Source organism: Primulina tabacum, chromosome 9 (genome assembly GCF_025594145.1).
Source record: "Primulina tabacum isolate GXHZ01 chromosome 9, ASM2559414v2, whole genome shotgun sequence".
Lineage (NCBI taxonomy): Eukaryota > Viridiplantae > Streptophyta > Magnoliopsida > Lamiales > Gesneriaceae > Primulina > Primulina tabacum.
In genome coordinates, this window is record NC_134558.1 from 37,443,193 (window position 1) to 37,454,698 (window position 11,506).

The 11,506-nt window shown below is 36.7% G+C and overlaps 2 protein-coding genes and 1 pseudogene across 2 annotated transcripts; all 3 read left to right on the forward strand.

The window, feature by feature from the left end:
• Positions 1–412: 412 nt before the first annotated feature.
• On the forward strand, positions 413–4,548 carry LOC142555809 (high mobility group B protein 10-like). Its single transcript, XM_075666903.1, has 6 exons — positions 413–705; positions 1,970–2,048; positions 2,577–2,739; positions 2,840–2,908; positions 3,332–3,693; positions 4,349–4,548. Exons 1-6 carry the CDS (start codon positions 542–544, stop codon positions 4,439–4,441), a joined length of 930 nt encoding a protein of 309 aa, XP_075523018.1. The 5' UTR covers positions 413–541; the 3' UTR covers positions 4,442–4,548.
• A 634-nt stretch (positions 4,549–5,182) lies between these two features.
• Positions 5,183–8,312, forward strand: LOC142504475 (uncharacterized; annotated as a pseudogene).
• On the forward strand, positions 7,877–11,315 carry LOC142555808 (uncharacterized). The gene is made up of 4 exons (XM_075666902.1): positions 7,877–8,910; positions 8,987–9,796; positions 9,913–10,031; positions 10,114–11,315. The coding sequence occupies exons 1-4, from the start codon at positions 8,817–8,819 to the stop codon at positions 10,597–10,599; spliced, it is 1,509 nt and encodes a 502-aa protein (XP_075523017.1). The 5' UTR covers positions 7,877–8,816; the 3' UTR covers positions 10,600–11,315.
• The last annotated feature ends 191 nt before the right edge of the window (positions 11,316–11,506 follow it).

The window sequence follows — 11,506 nt, forward strand, 5'->3', positions numbered from 1 at the left end:
TATCTTATCTTCCAACTCAATCTCGAAAAATTTCATCTTCTTTATTCTCGATGTAATTAGTTCACAGTGGAATCGGAAATGATGTTTTGTGGAGGTGAAGACAAACCACATATAATGCTTATTATGGAATGCGATGGATTTAAAGAACGAGAAGAAACCGAGAAGACTCAAGAACGATCCAAGAAACTAATATATGGTTCAAATTTAAACTTTTTTTATTGTTTTGAATAAATTAAGTTTTAAATGTTATTTTGATTAAATTATGTTTTAATTGTCTTTAATTATACTGTTACCAATAAATTGAGTTTTAATAATTACGAATAAAATGGTAAAATACACACCCTTCTTTCTTTTTTGAATTAATATTTATGGGAGTCCGATTTCATCGTTTCCCATATATATCATCAACCTTTGAGATTTTGCCTGAACAATTCAAGGGTGAAAAAAATTCGAACTCGCGGTGCATTATTACAGTGAAAATCTTGGGAAAATCCAATTAACTCTTGCGAACTCCTAATGGGAAAGGATTAGTTTTTGCTTGATGCATATTTTTACCTCTTGTACTAAAATGCCAAACGACCCGCCTCGTACAAAGTACACTTCTTACCCCAAGCCAGAAGCAGAGTATCAAGAAATCCTTCATAACCCAGATTTTTTCTTGCAAAAGCTCAAGGCTTTTCACGTTTTTTATGGTACCAAATTCAGGTATCAGTTGTGTTATTTGCGATTAAGTACTCAAATTTTTTTCCTGGGTGTCTTGTTCACACTTCTTTTTGTCGGTTTCTCGATTTATGAATTGAAGTTCTTAAATGCTCTGGTCATGAGGAGATTGATGGTTGTAGTTGAATTAAAGCTTGATTCTTGGAAAAAAAATATACCTAATTTCGTTTGAGAAGGACAAGCTCGTCCTGGGTCAGCCTGGATTTTGGCCTCTGGTTGTTGTCTGATTTGCGAATGCATGTTACTCGGACGCTGCTAGAATTGCTGAATATATTGAATTGATGGTATTTTAGTGTTGACTGTTGTCTTTGATTGAGTTTGAAACTTGTCAATTTTATTGGTTTTCGATTTTGTCATTTTTGGGAAGATTATATTATGCGCGCTTATTGCGAAACACACAACACTGATGTTTATGGTCATGGTAGATATTTCTGTTGGTATTAAAGGGCAGTGTATTTATTAGTAAAAAAGTAGTTAAATGTATCAAACAATTGTAATTTTTGAAGGGAGATCTACTGATTTTGCTTAAGATTTTTTTGTCATTAGTCGGAAAATTTTTTGTGCATCGGAAGTTCTGAATTTTTTTACTTCATTGGCCAAATATAGCTCTTTCTCACTGTAAATTGCTTTCAAAAGTTGATTTATAAGTTATTTTCTTCAGAGGATTTAGCTGTGCGGAAGTTCGGAATCACCAGTTGTTTGTTTATATCAAATATGCTATGATTCATCTCTAGCATTTATGTTGAAGCTCTTAGGCCTTGTCATTTTGCCTTGAGGACTCGGTTGTCAGACCTCTTTTCAACATTACCATAGTTGGTCCTTACATGTATTAGTAGTTATGAATTATGATATTATCATACTTTAGCTATGAAAACACAAGAGCTGCTAGTTCTTGAACAAAAACCTGACTGATTGTTTAATAAAGATTAGTTTTTGATACCACATTTTTCATGTTTAAATTGTGTCTCTTGGATAAGGAAAGTCAAAATAGAGGAATAACAGCCTACAGCTGTTGATTAGACTTTAGGTTCGTTGCATAGGTATTTGATCATGAAATGATAGTGCAAATGATGTCGAGTTATGTTGTCATACTTCTTGTTTTATTTTTTTGTGCCGTAGCCCCCTCTTTTCCTAATGAATATTTCACTCCACCCTCACAGAATTGCTGTCGTATGAACTCTGGAGAATATTATAGTCATACAGGAAATTATCGAATGTATCTAATCTATATTTATTCTTTTGCTGTTAGGGTCCCGACAATAGGAGGAAATCATTTAGATTTACATCAGCTTTTTGTGGAGGTAACCTCTCGAGGTGGCATTGAAAAGGTACACTTTCTTTTTCTTTTCTTTTTTTAAATTAGCATTTACTACACTGTACTGTCAGCCTTCACTTTTCCAGTAACTGTTTTTACATTTGTCTATTTTAACTAAAAATAAGTGTCGTGTGTTCAGAAAATATTATTGTTGTTTTTTCTCAATAATGGACAAATACTACCTTTCCATGTTTCATTTCGTTTTTCCTACATAGATGATTTTTGAAATGCTAAACAGTAATGAAACATGAGACAGTGAAAGGGAAAAATTAAGATATGGTTCGTGGAAGATTGATATTAGATTCTGTTTGTGATTTACAGTTAATTTTTTCCAATATCAAGGCCAAATCAATCTAAATAAGTTGGAAATTTCTCATCTTGTATCCTTATTCATCTCAAAATTGTCAAAATGGAAAGGTAGTAAGTACCTTTCACTGGATCTGACCTAACATCTTACGCTGTTCCATGATAGTTCTCATTGATGTTCCTCTCTCTTCATCTTCTTGTGAATTTTCAACATCTAATGGCTGAAATGCTACAGGTGTTGAGAGATCGTAGATGGAAGGAAGTAATTGGAGCATTCAAGTTCCCATCTTCTATTACTAGTGCGTCGTTTGTGTTAAGAAAATATTATCTGTCGCTGCTCTATCATTTTGAGCAAGTTTATTACTTCCGAAAAGAAGAACCATCCATAACAGAAGCTGGTAGCTTAACCACCTCACTTTGATTTATGTACACTTGTAATTTAAGTTTTTACGTGGTGGTGAACTACTAATTTTTCATTATTTCTGCTAACTATTCAAGTGAGCTCAAATGGAAGTGGATCACCATTGTCATATGGTGTTGATGGTGCTGCCTTTGATCAATTTTCGGGTGAGGGTGCTGTTATAACCTTTATGTATGGCTTTTATTTCGTTGCTTTTGTGGTCACAAATGAAGTATTTTACTGTCTTTTTTATATGTTACTCAACATGCTTGTGTGTGTTACTGTTGAATTTTGAAATATTAGAAATAGAATGAAGAAAGCATGCAAGCAACACAACATTTATGTGGTTTGGTACTTGCATCCACGACACAATGTCTCACGAGCTGAAAATTTACTAGTATCTTTGTTTAGATACCGTTGTCACTTTTTTATATTGGTGAAAAGACTTTTAGATAAATAAGATTGAAAATCTTTGTTAGAACTTGCAATCAAAATCTTATCAATCAATCACCTTGATCTAAATACTATCAAATAAAATTCTAGAAAATATCTTTTTGATCTCTTAACATTTGAGCTCATATAATATGCAGCAAGTCCCGAACTGGAGGATGGCATGTTAGTCAATGGAACAATTGATGGGAAATTTGACGACGGATATTTAGTTTCAGTTCATTTGGGACCTGAGGAATTGAAAGGTGTCCTTTACCACACCCATGTGGCACCTACCATGTCTCTGAGTGTTAGCTCTTCTGTTCACCCGTCTCACCATTCACGGAAAAAGCATAATCACCAAGTAAGGGGTCCAGGTCAGCCTAAGCGAAATAGAAGTGGCTATACTTTCTTTTTCGAGGAGCAGTATCATCGACTTCAACCACTATACCAAGGACAAGAAAGAGGCATCAGCAAAAAAATTGGCCAGTTATGGAGCAGACTTTCCGAGACTGAAAAACAGGTATATATACATTTTAGGATGTAGAAAAGTTATATTGTCTATCCCTAAATCTAAATTGCCTCATTTAGTTGCTTATGTAGAACCTAAATTAGGAATAACTTGTTTGAAAAGGTTCCACTTTTACTAAAAAGTAGAGGGGCCTTGTGGTTCTAGCATACCAGACCCTTGCACATTTCGGATACAAACTCACCAAATTCCTCATTAGCTATATGAGGGAAGTGTGAGGCTTTAGCATTTTGTCCAATCTGTTAAGAGATCAATAATCGAAGAGATCAATAATCTATCTTGGTTCTTACAGTTATGCTTCTTGTTTTGCATGTAATCAAATCTCTCCACTTTTCTGTTGAAATGCATCCTTTTTATCTGCCAGTTGCTTTCTGTAATTGTTTTTGGGCTACAGCGGGATTTATATGTTTTGCATCTTTAAAACGTTTTTTTGGGGCTGTTGTTTCTTTTGTGGGTAAATTAAATGAATATTACCTGAGCTTAGGCTTAAATGCTGTCTGTTAAATCTCCGATATTATACATCATCACTCTCTCCCCCCACCCCAAATAAAAAATTGTAATGAATCATAATGTCCGAACACAACTTTGTGACCAAGACAGAAAAGAAAAACTCTATTTTCAACTCAAAATCTGTATTGAATGTGTGCAGGTATATCAGGACATGGGACGGAGAGACAAGGAAAGATACCAAGCTGAAATGTCGGATTACAAATCATCCCACCATCTTCAATTTCCTCAATAGGCTTACGTTTGTTTCTTGAAATGTTGTTGAAAGATATCGCTTTTTTCTGTCTTTGCTACCCCCATCAAACTGTGTTATTGTTATCATATTATCATTGGTCACTGGTTTTTCTTTGCCTTTTTCTCGGTTCGTAGCAAGGATGACTGAAAAAAATTCCCATTTAAGAGAGAACAACAAAACTGGCAGGGGCATGAGGTGGCTAGGAAGATGATGATTTTGTAAGGTATCTTCAAAACTATTGGTTTTACACGAATTTTTTTTCGATGTTCTCCTGCTTGACACCACCATTGAAACTCGAATCAATATTTTTACGAGCTTGCGAGCATGTTTACCATGCATTGTGCTCATGAGTTCCTTGGAATGTTGCCAGTGCTCACTATGCACCCGAATTTTTTTTGGTGATATTTGAGATTGTATGTTCGAACTGAATACTTGCAGCATATGGATCTCATTGCAGGTATTATGAATGATTTAACGTTAAATACTGAGAGAGATTCGAAACCTTTGAACTGAATTGCCCACCATTGAAGTCAAATGTACTGGTTAGTGAATCGAATTGAGCTGAGTTATGAGTTACTAATGCTCAATCTCGACATGATACTATTTTGAAAAGTTAAATATGTATTCTTAAAAACAATTGTTGATCGATAAAGATACAACGATACATAGTGTACATTGAAATTAAACATATTTGATTAAACCAATAGTATATACATCAATATGTGCGTCGTATAATTATACATAATTATACTCCGGCTACCATCATTACTCATCTCTCTCCGCCGATGTCATTTTCCGGCTCTCAAGATTATTACAGGTGTACCAGTTTCAGGCACAGAAACTGCACCTCAAATCTCATTTTCTTTCCACGTGCCTAGAAACTCATTCACCAAAGGCTCGGTTTCGCCAGTTTCAAATTTGAAGCTTAGGAGTTGTGATGTGCACATAGGACTCCATGGTCAAAACCCGAATTTGACACGGTTTTGAAAGTGGTTTAAATCGGAGTTGGAGGTTCAGGGAATTACTTGCTTTGTGGCGGACAGAGCAAAGTATGTGGATAATCAGAGCCATGAGATTGCTGACAAGGTTATTTGCTCCGTAACCTTTGTTTTGGTGGTTATCACAAGTAATAGTTTTGTTAACCATATGAGACTCGAGGAAACTCGAGGAGATTAGACTCTTTTCTCAAAAGAAGAACTTGATATCCCTTTGCTCTTCAATACAGATGACAATGAGATTAGGACTCTATTCGAACCTGTTCTGATAATGCGTGTAAAGAAGCGTTAGATTTAGTAAAGAGATGTCATGAGTTTCAGCTAGAAGCAAACGAGGGCGAAGCTGTGTTTCAAAAGCAGTGAGTATACTAAGAGGAAAGCTAGGGAGGAAGAGTGCGGTTGGAAAGGAAGTTGAAGCATATGCGGAAATGCCCTTTTTAAGAAAATTTTTTATGGGGAGGGAGAGAGAGATTATGGAAATTGAGACTGCATTCTTGGTTGCCGGGATTATTTAGCTGACGAGGAAAGCGAGGTTGACCATGGTAGGGCAGGAAAATACATAAGCTCGGAGGTCGGAAAATGGGAACCGGCAATCGGAAGAAACTCACTTAAGCCCAAATGAAAGAAGTAGAAAGTGGAAACTCAAGAACTTCGGCAGCAGCGTTGTGTGCATAAATGGATTGCCGGGAATCGGAAAGACAGCTTGCTTTGGAATTCGCCTACCGATAGTCTCAAAGATACAAGATGGTTTTGTGGGTTGGTGACGATGAAGTTGTCTCTTAACATGGGGTTGGACGTGAGTGCGGATGGAGAGAAAGAAAGAGGGAGGATTTGTAGCTTCGATGAACAAAAATCTGAAGCCTTCACAGTGGTTAAAAGGGAGCTGTTTCAAGATATACCCTATGTACTAATTATCGGTAATCTTGAAAATGAAAGGGAATGGTGGGAAGGAAAGGATCTACACGACTTCATACCAAGAAACACAGGAGGCACTCACCTGATAATCTCTACAAGGCTCTCCACGGAAACAAGCTTCAATTCAATGAAGCTTCAACCATTGCCTTTGTATGATGCAGTGGCATTAATTAGAGGAAGAGGAATTAAGGAATATCCGGCTGCAGAACTAGAGTTTCTTGAAAAATTTGATGAAAAATTGGGCAGTTCGAGTTTTGGGTTGTCGTTGGTTGCTTCTCTTATATCAGAATTTGCAATCAATCCATCTGCTCTATACGAGGCAGTGAATCAGAGCCAAAACGTCCACGAAGATGCTGACTATTATGGTTTGAGCATTGCAGATACAGAATTTTGTAGAACCAAACCACTCTTATTGCAAGCACACTCCTTTTGTGGGGCTTTTTTGCAGCAAAAGAGTGGGAACAAGCACCGCCTCTTCAAAAATGCTCAAGGTTGGAGCATAGCCCCAGCACCTGTTTCGGCAAATTTATTGGCAGCAGCAGCATCTAACATACCATCCACAGCCACAGGAGACAAACTAAGAAACTGGACCCGATGCTTGAAGCCAACAACTTTGAATTGCTACTCGGGTTGTTTAGCGAGCCAAACATGCAAGAGAGAAGAAGATTCAGCTTTGCTTTTAGTTAAACTCGGTTTGGCTCGAAAAACAAACAGGCAACCTGGCCGCTGGATTCAATTCCACCACATTACTCAAACGTTCGCCAAAAAGAAAAGACAGCACGTTTGCTGCCAAGGCAATAGTCCACGGAGTAAGGAAAACGGGAATACATCAGCAAATTTTGAACACCTTTGGGCCTCAACATTCCTTGTGTTCGGTTTCAGGCCCGGTTGTTCAGCTCAAGGCTATTGCCGCGGTTCTCTTTATAAAGAAAACTGCTCTCCCTCTAGCAATAAGAGCATTCACAACCTTCTCCAGATGCAACTCATCCTTAGAGCTCCTAAAAGTATGCACTAGCGTGCTTGAAGAAGTGGAGAAATCATTCGCGTCTCAAATAGGGTACTGGTGCCAGGGCTCACTTTGCTGGAGAAATGCACTGAATTCGAATAAAAGAGTGGATGAATATGTGTGGCAGGAGGTTACCTTACTCATAGTTGTAAAAAGCGCTCGCCTCGCTCGCTTAAGCGCGAGACGAGGCGATGTAGATGCGCTTCAAGAGAATCTGAAGCGCATCAGGTTGAGAAAGCCCACGCCTCACTGCGCTTCAATTTTGTTTGCTGGGCGAGCGCTTGTGCGCTTCAGAGAAGCTGCAGGCTTTTTTATGTTTTTTAAGACAGCCCAGGTCCAAAATCCAATTTTAAGCCCAGCCCAATTGTAAATTAAATTGTCTGAGAAATAAGAACAACGATACGTATCTTCTCTGCCTCTCCAGTCTCCAGTGGTCTGCGTCTCTTCTCTACCGTCGCCGTTGCCGCCGCCGCCTTGGTGTTCCCTTTTCTTTTGCTATTCAAAAATTGGTATTGGTAAACCCTAAGTTTAGGAATTTTGTAAAAAATTTTAAATTGTGTTTTTTTATTTTTAATAATTTAATATGTGATTTATATTTATATTTCAGTATTTAATTATGTCAAACACAACGATTCCATCAAATCGAAAGGATATTGCTTGGAATTATGCAACACTTCCGGATCCTAAAAATCCAAATATTGTATGCCGTTGTTTTTGTGCCAAAATAACAAACGGTGGGATTTATCGGCACAAGCTACATTTAGTTGGGGGCAATAGAAATGTGAAAGCTTGTCCGAAGTGTCCGGAGCATGTTAAGGAAGAAATCAAAGAGTTCATGCAAAAAAAGAGTGTTTTGAAGAATCAAATTGATGATATTCCTCATTTAGATGATATTGTTGATTTGGAAGAAGATGAGGATGAGGATGATATTCAAACTAAAATGAAAGGGAAATAACCAATGTCCGGCACTACGGTGCAGGGTAAAAGGTGTAAACAAGCATGACCTATTGATCTTTATTTTGCGAAAGATGTAGAAGAAATTGTCAGACAGAGACGTGCGAAAAATAAAGGTCAGTTTGATGAAAATAAGAAGAAATTAAAAGAAGATGCGGTTCAGAAATTTGCTACGTGGATGTATGATGCCGGAATTCCTTTCAATGCTGTTAAATACGATTGTTTGCAACCCTGCATTGATGCTATTGGGACTTTTGGAGTGGGAATGAAACTTCCATCATATCATGAAGTAAGAGTTAAGTATTTGAAGAAGGAGTTGACAAATACGAACATGTTTATCAAATCCCACGAAGAAGATCATGCTAGGTATGGTTGTACAATCATGGCAGATGGTTGAACGGATAAAAAAAGTAGAACTCTTATAAATTTTTTGGTAAATGGTCCTAAAGGAACTATATTTGTTGAATCAGTGGATGCTTCAAGTTATTCTCACACTGCTGACAAGATGTATGAGTTACTTTCTAAATTTGTGAATCGAATTGGAGAACAGAATGTGGTTCAGGTTGTAACAGATAATGCAAGCTGCAATGTTAGAGCTGGTAATATTTTAAATTGCAAATTGAATTTATAATCTGATTTTTCGATTTTTAAAGTAAATTTACTTCATTTTTTCAGGTCGTCTTTTGGAAAACAATTTTCCACACTTGTATTGGACTCCATGTGCAGCTCATTGCTTAGATTTGATGCTTGAGGAAATATTCAAAATTTCTAACCTCAAAAAATTGCATGAACGGGCATTGATGGTGAATGACTATATTTACAATAGACCACAATTGTTGAGCATGATGAGAGAGTTTACTGGACAGAGAGACATTGTAAGAATTGCAAAGACTCGTTTCGCAACCGTTTTTTTGACTTTAAAGCGGTTTCAAGTTCAACAAGCAAATCTGAGAAAGATGTTTACATCTGAAAAATGGGCAAAAAGTCGATATTCTAAAGAGGCGGCTGGAAAACGTGTTGCAGAAGTGATATTGATGCCTTCTTTTTGGAAAACTACAGTTTTTGCATTAAAAGTTGGCGGCTCATTGCTGAAATTATTGCGGCTAGTAGACGGTGAAAAAAGGTCCCCAATGGGTTACATCTATGCGGCAATGGACATAGCCAAAGAACCTATCGCTGCATCATTTAATAATAATGAAGAAAAATATCGTGATATTTTTGAAATCATCGACAAAAGATGGAACGTTCAACTCCATCATCCATTGCATGCGGCTGGATATTTCTTAAATCCTGAGTTTTTTTACTCAAATCGTGACATAGAAAATGATGAAAAAGTGTTAGAGGGTCTGTACAAATGCATAGCTAGATTGGTGCGAGGTGAAGATTTACAAGATAAGATTACAAATCAATTGGATAAATACAAAAAAGCAGAAGGACTTTTTGGTTTACACATGGCTATTAGACAAAGAGCTTCAAAATCACCAGGTATATAATATTTAGTGCAATATTAATTTATTTCTCAAACATTACTTATAGTATAGATACAAACTTTGAATTATAAGAAATTTAATCTTATATATTTTTGTGTTTCAACTTTCAAGCTGATTGGTGGTCTTCTTATGGTGCATCAACACCTGAATTAAAAACATTTGCAATGAAGATTTTGTACCTCACATGCTCTTCTTCAGGTTGTGAACGTAATTGGAGTGTATTTGAACATGTAAGTCAGAAGTTTTTTTTACATATTAAATTTTATATTATGGAGTATGAACATAACTTCTTACTTTCTATTTTTTTGGCAGATACATTCTAAAAAAAGAAATAGATTGTCTCAACAACGATTGAATGATTTGGTATATATCAAATACAACAGAGCGTTGAGGCGAAGATATGCCATGCGAGATAAGATTGATCATATTTCTTTGTCAGAAATAGATGATAATAACGAATGGTTGTTGGGAAAGTTGGATGATAGTGATAACGAGAATGATGATAACGATTTGGTCTTTGAAGATGATGATTTGCGTTGGAGTGATGTAGCACAAGCGGTTGGGGTTGGTGAAAGTGCATATGACTTTCGATCTCGAAATGCATCTACTTCAAAAAGAGCGTCATCATCCACTTCAGCAAAAAGAAAGCAATTTTCAGCTCGAACTAGTCTTGTGGATGAAGTGGATGAAGAAGAGATCAACATTGATGATGAAACTGAAGAAGAAGAAGATACCGATGGATACAAATCAAGTGATGGGGCTGATGACGTAGATTTGAAAGATGAAGATGACGATTAAAATGACATTTGATATCTCATCTATCACATTTTGAAAGACTTTTTATTTATTTTGATTTTTTTGATAATATTTTGTTTATTGTGGTGTGACGTAGATTTGGAAGATGAAGATGACGATTATAATGACATTTGATATTTCATCTATCACATTTTCAAAGACTTTTTATTTTATTTTGATTTTTTTGATAATATTTTGTTTATTGCGTTTTTTTCCGTAAAGCGTGCGCTTCGCTTTGCGCTTCGCGCTTGAAGCCCCAAGACACTTGAGCGTTTTTTTGCGCCTCGCGCTTTTGACAACCATGATCTTACTGAAAAACCACACTGCTCGAGATGAGGGCAAAGTTACTTCTGAGAAGCGGCCATTTTAGCAGAGGTGAAGAGGTTTGCAGAATGTATCAGCATTAGGACAGTGGTACTGGGACACAAACATTCTCAAACGTTAGCTGCTCAAGAGACCTTGACAAAGTTAGTTAGGATGAGAAAAATATATAACGCTTGTTTCAAGAATCACAGTTCAAACACGATAACTCGGAGTTGTTCACTCTGTAATGATATGCTGACATTACTTGTTACATAAAAAATCAGAGACTCCAGCATAGACTGGGAATTACTCGGTTTCTGGAATGTATCACGATTTGAAGCACCAAAATTGAGTTTCTTGTTGAATTTTTTTGTTTTCTCTATTAAATATTTACAATCACCTTATGAAATCCACGCCCCGCAGGCGTTCAAAAATCACGGATTAAAGTCGCAAGCCATTGGCATAGTCAAGAGGTTTTCTTCCAAAAATTGCATCTTCTGTCGCATTTATGCGTACCCTATAAAGCGAAAACATGAATGCAGCATGCAAGACTTGGATACCATAAACCAGTGCGTTGATCAACACAAATCCCTGTTGGCTTAATGAA